This window comes from Rhea pennata, chromosome 17 (genome assembly GCF_028389875.1).
Source record: "Rhea pennata isolate bPtePen1 chromosome 17, bPtePen1.pri, whole genome shotgun sequence".
NCBI classification, from domain to species: Eukaryota; Metazoa; Chordata; class Aves; order Rheiformes; family Rheidae; genus Rhea; species Rhea pennata.
Window position 1 is genome coordinate 9,787,384 of NC_084679.1, and position 15,792 is coordinate 9,803,175.

At 44.0% G+C, this 15,792-nt stretch overlaps 1 protein-coding gene across 1 annotated transcript; it reads left to right on the forward strand.

Annotated features, from left to right (window-relative positions):
- Positions 1 to 11,034: 11,034 nt before the first annotated feature.
- Positions 11,035 to 14,990, forward strand: CLDN5 (claudin 5). The gene is made up of 2 exons (XM_062590298.1): positions 11,035 to 11,790; positions 12,669 to 14,990. The coding sequence occupies exon 1, from the start codon at positions 11,110 to 11,112 to the stop codon at positions 11,758 to 11,760; it is 651 nt and encodes a 216-aa protein (XP_062446282.1). The 5' UTR covers positions 11,035 to 11,109; the 3' UTR covers positions 11,761 to 11,790; positions 12,669 to 14,990.
- Positions 14,991 to 15,792: the final 802 nt, after the last annotated feature.

Here is a 15,792-nt window from a genome sequence, read left to right on the forward strand (position 1 = left end):
ACCGCGACGAGCGCCTAACTACCTTCACCGCCACTCTATGATCTCAGCCGCTTCCCGGGATAGCCGGGAGACACGGCTCCGGAACTACAGAGAGGAGGGATAGAGCGTCCGGTCCTTCTGCCTGAGTGCAGGGCGGGCCTGGCCTGCCCCGCCCCGCCCGGGGCGTTGCTATGGCGACCTCGGCGCCCTCACCGCGTCGGGCCTGAGGCCTGGGCGGTCGCGGGGAGCCCGTTCCCCCTCCCGGAAACCTCCCCTCCTGTACCAAGTTTTAATCTAAAACGAAAAAGCATTCAATGTTAAAAAAAAAATCGAAAATAAAGGCGCTTTTTTTCCCCTCAGAACAGCCCCTGAGCGCCCACCGGGGTCAGTTCTTGGCGGGGGCCCGGGGTGCCGCCGCCGGGCAGGGCACGGCCGAGCCCCGGCCTGCTGCCCGGGACAGCTCTCCCGATGAGGCGCTGGCGTCCTGACCAGTTCACTGCGGGCCTTGCTATCCTGAACAGTCACCACTTACACTGTGCCGCCATTTGTCTTAGAGTTCTAGAAAACGCAACAGCAAGAGTGCATGTCAAAAAAAAAAAAAAAAAAAAAAAGATTTTGTACTATTATTCCTGTAATAAGAGAGCAGGGCTTTAATGGCCTCATTGCAAATGCAGTGCTCTGTCAGTATACATCAGACAAGGTTTTCCTCGCTGCTCCCACTCGGCTGCGAAGGAAGTATGGGAGCAGGTTCCCACTAAAAGGTTTGCTGTGCTCCCGCCCCGCCGCGCCAAGCGGCAGAGGAGAGGACGCCGGGGCAGGAGGCGCAGCGGGGGACGGCAGAGCTGGCCTTCGTCCCGCATCCCGGCCCCGGTGGCAGCTGCCCAGACCCGCCGCAACCCACCGGCACCCGCGAGACTCGCTCCTGAAACACCCGCTCCCCAGCACTGCATTCCCACACGCAGGAAAAAAAAACAGTTTCTTCCCTTACTTTGTAAGCCCATGTCTCATTTCCCGTGTATGCTTTAAGCTGTGCCATAATACAATGTGGTTGGTTTGTTTTTTCCAGGAGGCGGTGTAATCTTTATTATGGGAACAGTGACCGCATGTATATTTTCATAACTGGGCTCTTGAAAAGAAAAACAGTTAAACTGCAGGTTGACAAAGTAACCTGGCACAAAACCTGACCAGCTTTATGCTGTTTTTCCAGGGGTGATTCTGTATTCACTAAAAACAGTTATTCACTAATAATTAATATAACATCAGGATATAACAAGTTAAAAAAAACCTCAGTATGGGAATAATAACCCAGCACATCCCTTTTTTTCCTTATGCCTCCTGTCTCCCAGGCAGCCTCTTCTCTTCTGTCTAGAATAGCTGAGGCTTCACATTTTCTAAAGACAGATTAATGCCATTGCACAAAATCATTTTAAATATATTTTGGGTAATCTGAACTAAATCACTAAAAACTCCTGGTATAGTGTATGCTGACTCTCCCTTTTATCCGTGAGTGGCCTGCTCCAGAACAAGGACCATCTCCCAATCTCATTGACCTCACAGAGACGAAAAATAAAACAAATGCTCATCTCATGGAGGCCACATGCAAAGTGTTACCCCTCACAGTGGTCCCTTCGCTCCAATTAAAAGAAATAATAGCCAGTGTGAGATTAGTCATGACTTTGGAATTATACAAGTCTATCTTACTTCATCAGCTTTACATCCTTCAAACTTAACATTTTGGCTTCTGTCAGGTACAAACAGTCTAGGTCTGGAGCTATGCACATGAGCTAATCTTACACAATGCAACACAGTCAGAGCCCATTGTGCTTGAAAAATCCCCTTGTCACATTGTTTGAATCTTATTTCCTACCCAAAAAACTTTGAGCTTTTATATTGCCTTAATCTACAGCAGGTTTCAGTGGTAGTCCTAGTAGTGGGAATGTTTTTGGTATGACAGGCGTGATAGACAGTAGGAAATCTAGCTTATGCTGTGTGGCATCTGACATTAATGAAGTATTTAATACATGCTTGTTTGCTTTTCAGTTGCTCGTCCATATATAAAGCAATTTTTTCTCCAAAATACTGCATATACTAGCTTTACCTAGTTATCTTCTTTTTCATCACTGTGTTTCCCTCTGTTTAAGCAAGAGTCATTTTGCCTTGGTTGGTATCATTGCTGAGAAGGTGCACAGGGTGGTGGCATGCATGCTCTAGGCAGTACCAAGGAGACACCAGGATACATAAGCCTAGAGAGTAAATGATACCTGCAGCAAGAGTAAAGAAACAGATCACTTTCTAATGGCGAAACATGGCTCGAATGCTCACTACAACACCACTAAATTTTAAACAAAATTATCAGCAGCAACTCAGGAAAGGGTTGTTCTAACATAAGAGCTGCAAGGACTGGATTCAGGAAAGCTCCTTGTAACCCATCTCAGTATTTGGCAGAGGATGGACTTTGTATAAGCGATCTTGAAACAAATCTTTTTTGTCTTATAATTTTGAATACCAAGAAGCACAGTTCTATTTTGCCTGAATTTCCATCCACTAAGCAAATAGAGCTGCAGTTCACAACAGGAAAAAGTGGAAATGAAACAAATGGTACTGAAGGCAGACTGGCATTTGCTACTTCACATTGTGCTCATATTATCAACTAAGCACTGATGTATCTGAGTAAGAACAAGATAAAAGCCAGTGAAAGCACCACCAGGTTCCACTTCCTAGGATAATGTATAATACTGTTATAACACAAAGTACTATTATACTCTACCTTCTTGGAGGAATTAAAAGATGGTATTTCAGTCTTCTTTAGAAATTAAGTATTTCTTTTAGATTATTCCACAGGTATCTATGTAGATGTTTCGTATTATCACCAAAGGAACAACACTGACAACTTTTCTTTCTTCCACTAAGTTTGAACAGTGATGCATGGCTGTTTTTACACACATAAACTGATATTATAAACAACTATTTAGCACCTAAAGATATTAAAAGAAAATACCATGGACAATGACAGAACAGAGACTGGCATCAACAAAGAGTCTACTGGAAGCTAGTGCTTTCCCATGTTTGCCATTCCCTTCATTCAGCAGGATTTAGTGCAATGGATGAAACATTCTCCAGAAATGTAAAATGCCTTATTACTGAGAAATAAAAATAAATTTTTGAAGTGTGAATCATTCATTAGTGATGACCAACTCTGATTCAAAATTTCCAAGGAACTCACAGTCCCCCCAAAACAGTCCATTTTTGTAAGCTTCCTAGGTAAAGAAACATCACTAAGCAAAAATGAACATTTTCTTCTTTGCTCTTCCAATTTTTATGTTATCGGAAACCAATTTCATTTTTAAGAAAAGAATCAAGACTGACAAAACAGACACATGCCACCATCCGGTTACCAGAATGTAACATAAGGAAAGCCACTTCGGGTAAGAGCAAAGATCAATTACAGCCAGCGCTCTGCCTCTGCAGTGCCCAGTAGCAGATGCTATGGGGGAGATAAAAGTAATGCTGTGTCTGTGTATCCTCTCAGCTTCCGGCAATCTGTGGCTCAGGGACTTCCTGAGCCAGAAGTTTTATCTTGATAGTTTTCTCTTCCATGAATTTTTCTTGTTGCTGTTTGAACCCATCTCAACTTTTGGCATTAACAGCATCCTGTGACAATGAGTTTTACAGTGTAATTACGCACTTTGTGAAAATTTACTTTTGTGTCTTTTCAAACCTGTTAAGAGACTTGTTATGAAACTGCAGTATGCAGGATCACTGAGCAGTGGAACTGAAACTATTTGGGGCCTGTAATAGAGAAATGCCGCATTGCAGGAATCTGTCACGAATGTATGGCCACAAAACTCACAGTGCATTCTTGTTCTTCTCTCACAGGTATTAGTAGAGGTTCAAAAAGGAAAAATCATTGTATCATGCAACACTGTTCCTCTTAAGCGGCTTAATAGTCTAGAAATATTGCTGCAGTGAATGGCAGTCTTACTGTGAACCACCCGTTCTCATAACTATTATTTCTGAATGAATTTTGCTTTTATGCTTCTCTTGAAAGTTCTAATTGCGTCTATAAAAGTTCCTGATACGGCTAAGTTTGTATTATCAAAAGCACAATTAGATTCCTTCCTTGAATTCAAATCTTAACTTTGTGTGGAGTCACGTCTCAGCAAGTTAGAAATGTCTTATGCATTCAGCAAAAGATATTTTGTATCTTTTGTTCTGCTCATTAACAGAGAAAATGGTACAGTAATGATTATCATAAAATAAATACCACCGTATAACTGAAGACTAAACTCAGTTTTGAGAGAAAAAAGAACCCCACACTGCTTGGCATCATTTCTATTAAATTAAAAAAAAAATCAGTAGATAAGATTGCTTAGACAAAATAAGTTATGAGTTATAAGTTAGTTTCAGTTATGAGATCCTATTTAACTTGATTTTATTTGGATTTTGTCTGTTCTTCACATAGTCAAATATCTGGGATTTAAGCCTAAAATTATGCGTGATTCCTGAAATGGCTGAGCTATCAACATCTGTGCTGAATTTTAAGAACAATATATGGAGATACTGGCCACAGCTGTAAGATACTGAGCATCTTCAACTCTCCCAAGCTCTCAAGCAGGAGACTTAAGTCATGATTTAGCAATTTATTCCTAAGCATCTGCATAAATACTTCTCATTCCCTGAGATTTAAGTTTGTGTTTAACATTTAGAATATTTGTTTTTTTTTTTTTTTTTTTTTGCTAAATTACAGGATAAAACCTCTTATGAATAAATACATAACAGCAGTATGCTGTGGGTAACAGCCTCTTTTAACGGATTAGCAGAGAAAAAGTACTTTGAACAAAAGTACACTGTATGTCAGATACAATAGTTTACATATTCCCTGGGTTCATTTTTAGTATTTGAGTGTGGTAAAGCACATATATTTAACAGGTATTTTCCCATTCTCTGTTAGTGTTTTGATAAACTAGTTATTTCATCAAAACACTTTTCTGAGTAGTGATTTATCTATGGGATCACTAATGGTGTAGCTGTTCAAAAATCTCAAAATTTCTGTTTAGTTGTGTTTTTGCAGACATGCTGCATGGTGAATTGGAAATCTCAGCTCCACTGGAAGCTGGTCTCACTCCTGAGCCCTTTAAAAGTGTGAAGCTCAGAGCCGGAGTTCTAGTTGTGTAAGAACGTTAAACTGGTACCTATGCATGTACCAGGATTTATTGACACAAGCTACTTTAAAGGCTATTTAGTAATCCAGAAGAATATCTGCAAGGAATAAGTATTTTCCTTTGCTGCAAAAAAGAGAAACTCATTTTTAGTGATGCACTACAGGAAATGAGGACTATTTTTGAATTATAGCAGTCTCTATGGAATAGAATTGTTAGTTTTATATTTACAAGCACATGCAAGAAGTCTACCTTTTCAAGATGCTAATTACGGCAATGAGGAAGCAATATTTTACGTACAACATTTCTCTAGAATAAGACACAATTAAATCCTTTCACCATCAAAACCCGTTCTTTGAAGTGCTTCACAAACATTTCAATTTTTGGCATGGCAATTTTTTTGGTTGCTGGCTTCATTTTCGTAACTATTTTTCTTAATTGCAGAGATATTTCCTGCTCATAGTTGCTAAAAAGGAACCCATGTTGCCACGTGATAGTTGTTACTCAGGTAACATTTCTAAGTGAAAATGAATGTTTTCTTCTTTGCTTTTTTTTTTTTTTTTTTTTTTTTTTTATTACTGGAAACAAACTTCATTTAAGAAAAGAACCAGGACCGACAGAACAGACACATGCCATTCTCAGTGACAGATCTTGTCTCGGGTGTATTTCATTAAGAATTGGTTCAAAGCCTCTCCTGGGTTCTTAGGAACTAGTATTTCCTGGGACACTTGAGAAATGTGAAATCATTCCCATCACTAGCCCTGAAGTGTTTTCATTTAACCTCATGGTCATGTCTTTACCAATTACTTTCAACATCTGCAACGTATATTTAAAACAATAGCATTTGTCCTTGCTGACGCCATTCTTTACAAAATGACATCTGATGTGATTTCCCACAGATTACATAGGAAAGAGGTCTACCAGAATCCTGGCACTCCACAATCTGTGGAAGGAGACTAACTTTAGAAGGGGACAAAATTAAGCTCTAGTTCTCCTGATAGGAAACATGACATAGAATGGACTCCTGGACATAAAACAATGTATATTTCCTATAGCTCTTTTCCCTGCCTTTAATATCTTTGCAAGAGCTGTCCATAGCATTAATGAGAAATACTTGAACAAGCATGGCCTATGTAGAAAGTCAGTGTAGTTTCCTGGTGAACAGGATGATTAGGCTTCTAAGAAATGAGATTTTAAGCTCTGAGAAAGGGTTCATCCTTTACCTCATTAAATTCTCTCCAACGTTGTTAACACATGACTATGGCTGTCCAGTAACAACACAGTGTCCTGTAGAAAGTCAAATGCAGAAAACAAGGCGCTGAAGGGTTAAGTGCAGAGCAACTCCCCAGCACAGTACTGCAGATCCTGACCATGGTCACTGGGAATGTTTTGGGGAGATGCTTTAGTAAGATGTGGAGGTATGAAGTTCAGGTCAGACCAAGGGGAAGTTTCCAAGACTGATCCCAGAGATTTGTGTGTAGGTGAATTTGGGCAGGAAGGCATGGAGCTCAATTCTAATAATAGTTTGGGAATTAATTTCCTCGCCATGTGAGGAGAGAGCTCCTAACACTCACAATACTCCCGCAATGTGACCTGCAGCCAGTATTCCTCACTACTCATGACTCCCCAAAGTGCCAGTGGGCATTTCACAAGAGAAAAACGAGACAGAGGACGCACAGAAAGTGTAGGGATCAGTACTGGATTAGGGCAACTTTGTTTAGAAAAGGATACACAGCAGCAAATAAAGGAAGCCTAGGAGTGGATTTATAACTCATCTCAATATTTTTGCAACTACGTAAACCTGATTTCTTCTTTTCCTCTAAGAACTCTAGCCACATCATCCCTGAGAGAGAAGTGCAACGCGGGTGTCCGTTTCCCAATCTCAAAGCATGACAGTGACAGTTCTACTAAAAAAAGGTGTTGAGTCCTACATCATCAGCACCAGTCATACAGCATTACTTGTCCATCTTGCAAAAACCTTGTGCTCTGTTTCAGTCATTGCTTCTCTTTCTTTAGGAAAAGAACTGATAGAGGAAGTGTCAATTTGCAAACCACTTCTGCTTGTTTCTTGAAGAAATTATCTTGAGATATATCCTATGGTGAAATAGCTGGATGCTTCAATTTTGCAATGACCTGCTCATTTGACCAGGACTCATTCTTATTTATCAATCTCCTGATGTGTCACACTGGTCTGAAGATACACAGGCACTGCTGACTTGGAGGGACTTTATGGAGTCCCACCTTCCTATGTGAATAATAAGCTCCAACTGAATTTCTCCTCTCTCCTCTTGGGTAAAACAGTTGCATTTTAAAGGCTAATTCAGAAAGGGAGAGATCCTGAGAAAACTCAAGCTCCCTAAACAAACATAGATACATATGGTTTGTCCAACATAACTGTATTTCTAAATCTCCTTGCCCTAATTTCAGCACCAATGTGCCACAAAATCCATCTGTAATAGAATCAAAACAGTTGATTCTTCACGAAGGTCTGATCCAAAAACTAGAGCAAGCTCCCCTTGTGATCACTGGGCCTTGAATCTATTTTTCAATCTCTAGTCCTTCTTATTTATACAAAACATACTGGGTTTGTGCATAGGCTTGACACTGAATGCTGTCCTCCTCTCCGTCTTGCAGATGCTTAAACTTTTAGTGCTGAGAAGGAGCAGAGGGAAGTAGTTATGGGAGACTCTAGAAGTTATAAACCAGGAGTGCTCTGCAGACTGCACATCAGCTTCCACAAGGCAATTTATCTAAACATTGCTAGTGGGATGCTTTGGGGCTGAGTTAAGCCTTAGTGAGACTGGAGAGCTGGCCACAGCAGCTCTTCTGCCCACAAGTACAGGAAACGTACCCCAGGGCAAGCAATGCTTGTAAGAGACTGCATCCCCTTTAGCGGCCCTGCTGGCAACTCTGTGCCTGGTATTTGTCCTGATTATGTCAGGAAAAGAGGGAAAACACAATCACTTCTAATCCCAAAGCCCCTCTTGCTATAGTATGGTTTCTGTGCAATTGTTCTCAGTTTGAATACCACTTCCGCCCTTTTTCAGAGCCTGCAAAGCCCCCTATGTATCCCCCCTAGAATGATTTAATAAATACATGGTTGGAACAGCAACAGATGTAATTACACTAACGGTCATTTGTTAATGAGTTACTTTGCTGCAATGACATCATGTGTTTGACCTGAGAGGAATTTGGTAGGGACTTGATCTATAAGTAATGATTTCTTCACTTAACATCTCAAGTAAAACATCACGCATGATGATTTGCGTTTACTTTAAGAAATTAGAACCTGATCTTTTGTGGGAGTTTAAATTAATTCCTAGTGTCATGACATTAACACCATCAGAAGCCACAGTGTGCTGAAGCTGATGGAGTCCTCAGCGCCTCCAGCAACTGTGTCAATCAAGTCACCTAAACATGCAACTAGACCAGTGAGCATCTCGCACTGATCAATTCATTAGGCTTGTAACTTGTGCAATATCACTCACCTTCTGGATCAGGGAATAGGGTAATTAAAAATGGAGGCTGTTGCCAGTGGCCGAAATAAAAGCTAATAACTGGGATAAGGAAAAGAAATGAATACAAGAAACTGAAATATAAAGAATGGAAAAGCATAAGTAAGGAGTTTTTTTCCTATGTTTTTAAGTAGAAAGGTTGAATTAGTCTGTGATTATTAAGTATGTGTTTCCCCAGAGCAGTAACTCTGTGGGATTAGGTGATTTGTAGGAACAAGTTGCTCAGTAACAAGTAGAAAGGGAAGGGGGGTGAGGGCTGCAGAGGTAAACCAAGCTGTGCACCGGGTTCCTCTCCCAGCGCAAACCCCCGGGCGCCGCATGGGTCCCACGTTTGCCTGCCGGCTGGCGGCAGCACAACACACAGCCCCTGTATCGGAGGAAATTCCGAGTTCTTCGCTCTCGGGCAAGTGGCAAGGGTGGGGCTTTCCTGTGCTTACGGGTGAAGATAGCTGGCCTTTCTTCCCCTTTTCTTTTATTGTTCTTCTGTGGTATTTTCTATAATATCATTATTATCATCATAAATACAGATGTTATTCAGTTTCAGCCTGTGTTCTGCGTTTCTTCCTGTTCACCTCTGAGATATCTCTCTCCGTTCCTTCTCCGGGTTCCTGTGCATATTCTCCTCTCCTTAATACCAGGGACTTTTCTGACTTATTGTAAGCAGTCTCAGTTTGACAGACTGCATAGCCCCCAGTCACACATTCCTTCCGGACTTGCACGTTGGAATTTACAGTTATAAATTATTTAAGTAAACTGTATGTATTTCATATATGGCTGGAAGAGGAGATAACGCTTCTTAACTCCGTTTACCAGGCAGCCTGTTAGGGAGACATTTTCCATGCTAGAAATGTTTACAGCTGCCCAGACAGACACAGTCAAAGCGAAGCTGCAGTTGCTGAGTGCTAGCAAGTCCGTATCATGTGGGTCCCTGAGCTGCCAGTTGTCATTTGCTTCTTTCTTTTAGGTGTCTCATGGCTAGTTTGTCTTCCTGTTGGACTAACAAGAAGTAAAAAGGCACATCCACTGTGCCACGACCTTGTTGCCATCCTCCTGTGCACTCAGGCCCCTCTGTGCCTTGCTCAGATGCAAGCAGGGTGTTGCTCAGCGTTAGCCCATCAGTCATGTCCTCAGCTGACAATGCATGTGATTCCTTCAACCCTTTGCTTTATCGTTTCTTCTGCTGCTTTCACACACTGACATGTTCTTTCATATTTCGTTCACACTAGTCTGAATATTCTCATAGCACATCTCTGCATGTAAGCACATGGTGCAAGCTGTAAATTACTGCACAACAGAGAAAAATGCTTACATAGAGACAGGAATGTAGTATTTTCATCTCCATGATCTCTGCACTAGAAAGATGCTAACTGAAACCAAAGCTAGCCAAGCCAGTTCAAATGTCAGTGCAAATACACCTTCTAACGTTGCCTACCACATTTTAACTTATTTAATAGAAACAAACAAACAAAAAGTTTAAATCTAAATAAGCCTTTCCCACAGTGCCCAGTGGAAAGCCATTGGGCCACAGCTCCTGCAAGTGCTGAGGCAGCTGGTGAGATCTTTTTTCTTCACATTGTGGCTGTAACAGCAGCATCTCTGCTGCAAACAGCCTGGAGGGCTGAGCAGCTGCTCAGCAGCCAGCTGCTGCCCATGGAGGCTGAACCCAAGTTTCTTTGCAAGGACAACCCAATATACCAGTGGCCCATGAATAGGCTGTATCAATTACAATGTCTGCATGGCCCTACAGACAACAAAACCTCTTGCAAACACAATGATACAGCACTTGTTAACACATCATAAAGATTTTAAACGTATTTTAGCGACCAAAACAATAATGTAAAGTTTGAAATCTTTATGGCAACAAATTTAACACAGATGGCTGCTTTGCTTTTCGCTCCAGCATCAAAGTAGATGGAGTTTCACAAACAGTGTAACCTGGTAGCTATTATTCTTCTTGGAAGAAGTAAAGCATCACTGGGTGCAGTCAGAGGATGTGCAGACCCCCGACACAAAGTTCTCTGATTTTGGGACGGTTCCCAAGGCATTCGCTCCTGCTGGCGCTTCCTTACATCTGTGCCTGCGAGGGTGCCCAGGAGCCGCGCACGCTGCTCCGTCGCTGTGAGTTACTGGCGAGAGGATCGGTTATGTGCCGCAGCGCGCAGGTAGGCAACGCACGGAGCACGGCACCGGCGGCAGCCGCAGCCCGGGCAGGGCCCCCGCACCCTGCCGGGCCGCCCCTGCTCAGCGCAGACGCTGGTTCGAGTGCCCCCTCGGCGCGAAAGGGCCGGGCCCGGAGGGCGGGGGCGGGCGGTGGGAGGGAGCCCCGCGGCTCCTCATATAGCGCTGCCCGGCGCCGGCGGCTCTCAGAGCCAGCTCTGCAGCTCCGCGGAGGCGAGTGGTGCAAAGCCGCTGCACCGTCCTTTCTGCGGAGGCTTTGGCAAGGGAACGGGAGCAGTATGACTTCCGCGGCTCTGGAGATTTTGGGGCTGGGGCTGGGCATCCTGGGCTGGGTGGGGGTGATCTTGGCTTGCGGGCTGCCCATGTGGCAGGTATCAGCCTTCATCGACGTGAACATCGTGGTGGCACAGACCATCTGGGAAGGGCTGTGGATGATCTGCGTGGTGCAGAGCACAGGGCAGATGCAGTGCAAAGTGCATGACTCCATCCTGGCGCTGCAGCCCGAGGTGCAGACGGGCCGGGCGCTCACTGTCATCGTGGCGCTCCTGGGGCTGGTGGCTCTCATGGTGACTGTTGTGGGCGCACAGTGCACCAACTGCATCCGGCCCGGCAAGATGAAGTCCCGCATCGTGATCGCCGGTGGAGCCATCTACATCCTCTGTGGGGTTCTGGTCCTCATCCCGCTCTGCTGGTTTGCAAACATCGTCATCAGCGACTTCTACGACCCAACTGTGCCACCATCCAAGAAGCGGGAGATGGGGGCAGCGCTCTACATTGGCTGGGCGGCCACAGCGCTGCTGCTCTTTGGGGGCTGCCTCATCTGTTGCTGCTCCTGCTCACCGCGGGACGAGACCTCCTTCCCTGTCAAGTACTCGGCGCCCCGACGGCCCACCTCCAACGGCGAGTACGACAAGAAGAACTACGTCTGAGCAGGGCTCGCCCTGGCTCTCCCGGCCGTGGTAAGGACACAGACAGGGGCCCCCAGCGCCGGGAGCATCTCCGGTGAGCTTGGCCGAGTGCGCGCTGCGGTGCTCCCCTGCCTAGAGCCTCCTCCTTAGCGGGAGGGAGCCCCCCCAGAGCCCTAGGCAGGGGGGCCCTGCTCCCTGCCAGCCCAGGCACCCCGCTGGGCTGCACCGCTCCACCACGGGCAGCGCCAGGGACCCGAGACTCACCGTCCGCAGCGCTCGCCCTCCCCTGCTGCACGGCACGGCCAAGCCAGCAACCCTGGCGGCGGCTGCGGGCACCGAGGAGCTGGCAAACTGCAGTGAGGTCTGCCAGGACACCCCGTCCAGCCGCCGCCTGCCCACCGTGAGCCGCTGCTGTGGAGGGGCACACTCGGGAGCGCAGGGTCCCGGCCTCCGGGCTTGCCCCCCAGCAGCTCCCCAGCCCACTTCGGGCCTCATCCCGGGAGACGTGCGAGTACTTCATCGGCCACTCTCGCTGCTGGTGCTTCTCTTTGCACTGCCTGGCTGGTGGGACCGCACCATCGGGCACGCATGAGAAACTTCCCTTCGTTCTCTCTCCTGAAAACCTGCATCTGGCTGATTTCTTCCGTGGCTGTCACTGGTTAAGTTTTTTCATTTATTTCTTTTTGGGCAACTAAATTAGGGTTTCTGTCTAAAGCATGATACTAATCTTGGTCCTTAATCCTGCAAGCAAACAACTATTTGGACAAAGGTATTTGAGTTCCTTCAGCTGTTTCAGTGCCTCAGCGAGGTGCGCTGCTCTGTACCTTTGAGACTTTCGGACGCAATTATAGTGAGTTGCTGTCTAGCGGAGTACAAGCAGATTATTCTAGGTTGCTCCTCAATCCCTTCTTCATCACCTTCTGTTCTAGGTTTACTTGAATGTGAAATCATTGCAGGTTGCCAGAATTATTGGAGGACAGATTCAAAGACCTAGGAGATCCTTGTGTATCCTGGCTCCCACAGGGCATGCCTCCGTGTCCTCCCATCTGCACTACAGGAGACTGGAAGCACAAACATTGTCTCAGATTTCAATGGCTGGGGTATGGACAGCTTTCGTGGCCTTCTTGCTGAGCCCCTCTGGCTGCCAATTTTGAATTGTGTGCTCATCTGGAAGATCAGCTGCTTGGCACCCCAACGTAATTCTGTTAATACGTACCTCCCTTCAATTACCAAATCAGGCAAAGAAACTCAACGTGAAAAGACTTTTTTCCAAGCGTTTTGTCTGAGACTGTATACAGGCTAATCAAGAGATGCAAAGCCGTGGCTCTCAAAGCCCTCTTAGCTCCACTGCATTGCCCTGGTAACACTGTGCAGGTTGGAAAGAAGATACCTCGGGCAACATAACTCACAGTTTCCGAGCTTGACAACAGCTAAACTTCACCACAGCCTTGAACATTGACATACACCTTTCCTTTTTTGCTCCAGAAACAAACTTTTTTTTTAGAGGAGAGATTAAGGGAAAGTATTATACTGTCTCATGCAAATTATCAAGAGAAAAACAAGGTCTTACTTGTACCTTTAAATCGACACTGAATTCTGCTACGGACCATGGCAGAATCTGTATCGCCATAAGGAACTTCCTGCCAACAGCTAGTGAGGAAACGTGCTATTTACAGAGCATCAGCATTTCTCAGAGTGTAACACTACAACCTCGAGGGTCTTGCAGATGCATAGCAATACAGGGCATACCTAACCCGTGTTTTAACTCTTTTGAGTTTCTGATAACGCTGAGGTGTAAGGACTAACCATAATTGTGGTTCTAGGATAGGTTTACACTTACTATGCTCTTGCTTTGCATAGCAAACCGAAAAAAAACCCAGAGGTATCAAGATGTACACAGATCTAAATGAAAGATTAAGGCCTTTCCCCACCAAATATTAATGTTGAACACTGAGCAGATGGTTTGCCTTTAAAGATAACTGCTTTCATTTTTAAACACCTATGTTGCAGAGTCTGAGCCCATCAGACAAAACAGATAGAGAGCAATATGATTAGAACTAGTTTTTTTCTATAAAGAATTGCAGTCCTTGTATTGGCTGCATTTAAGTAAAAGCTATAATGTTGTTGTTATGATGTGATATGTAGTTTTGGTACAAGAATGAAATATGCCGTATTTCATCATCGCAACTTTTTTTAAGCAATTTAACCTTGTAAACTGTAAATGTATTTAAATGAATATATTTTGCAAGAAATCTACCAAAGTTGGCTTGTTAAATGGTTTGGTGCCTTTATTTGTTTCACGGTCATTTTATTTTAAATGATAATGTCTAACTGTCACTTGGTCGGTCCACAACTATAGACACACTACTCCCTATATGCTCTTTTCCTTGACATGAGGGGGCTGAACGAGGAACTAGCCCAAATCCTACAGACTTCACTCTCTTTTGGCAAATCTCATTAATTCAATAGGAATTTGTCTCAGTTAAAGAATCAAAAAGTAATCCCATACTGGTGGACACCTCCATGTAACTTTACTCTAGTACTACATTTCCTTAGAATAAATAAAGTTATGAAAAGGTTGCTGGGGTAAAGCCCATGGAAGTGATGCAGAAGATGAAATATTTCTGAGCAGTGCGTTCCTAGTGTTCGGAATCAAATCAGAGCTGGTGTCTTCAGGGGAGGGAAATTGATATTTTAGAAAGGAAATTTATTCAACAAGCTGAACTTTGTGAAATATAGCTTTGTATCACAGCAGGTCTGGGTCCACTTATAACCAAAATCTGAAACAATTACACAGGACCTCTTGGAAAAGCCAGCACTAGCTGTGTATGTACTAGCAACCACAGCATCATTCTACCAAAAACATTACTCGCTGCTGATGCAAAACAATTTCACTGAGGTCACTGAGGCAGCGCCCAACAATACGAGCAGGAAGTGAGGCCCATTTTTTAAAAATATTTTTGTATTTAATCTCATCCTTCAGTATACTAATTCACTGCTGTGCTTTAAAAAAAATAACTCGAGAGACTGTTGTTTCTGACACCACTGGCTTCAGGGTAAAAATCTAAGTTGGTTTTTGCTTTGTTTTGTTTTCCAAGACCTATGAGTTGAATTTTAAGAATTGGAAGTGCTCAGGATCAGGCCTGAACCTCATCCCAGTGTAAAAAAAGAAATCTACAGTACTAGTTTACTATTTTTATTTTGTATTTATGATTTCATGTAAAAATAAAAATAAAAACATCTAAACCCATGCCCACGCAGGGTCACTGGTTTTTGTGAAAGGCATCGGCTGTTTGGGCTCCAGAAGAGGGGGAGGGAGGTGACGTGGGTGCCCACACGGCAATGTCTGACCAAAGCACCTTTGGGTGGGAGAGCAAGGGGCTTCTCTGGGTGAGCGGGCTTTTCCCTTGCGGAGCAGTCGGCACTGCAGTGCTCCACTGAAGCCTCTGACAAATGAGCAAGGAGCGATGGTTGGTCTTGTGATATGAGCACATTAGGAAGTAGACTGCAAGTCCCCAACTATTTTGAGAACAGCTCTAAGCATGAGGCTCTTAAAGTTTTCAATTCCTGCAAGTTTAAACTAAAAAGAAAAAAAGCTCACTGCAGCTTGGATCAGCCCCAGCCTGACCTGATACCCCTAATCCTTTCTGCCACCCTGCTTTTTTAAAAAGTGCATTCAAGCTGGAGAAAAAAGTGTTTCAGTTGTATCAGAACAGAACCTGGTTGTTAAAGGAAACCGTAGAGTCTAATTGCTAGTGGAGAAATTTTCCTTAGTTATAACACTGCCCAGGAGGTCTTTCAATATTTTACAGAAATTTTCTGCAAAAATTTTGTTTTTGTTTTTGTTTTTTTTTTTTTTTTTGACAAACTGTTGCTTTAAAAATGAAGAAAAAACATCTTCAAAGACTTCATTTTGCAGCATTCTTGCCAGCTCGATTGAGATTAACAAAAGCTCCTTGCCACCCTCCCATTGCTATGCACATGCTGAGCTGGAAAGAGGGTGTCTGCTGGCTTGGCCTTTGTCCTGCTAAACGAACCATTTCATAGTTATGA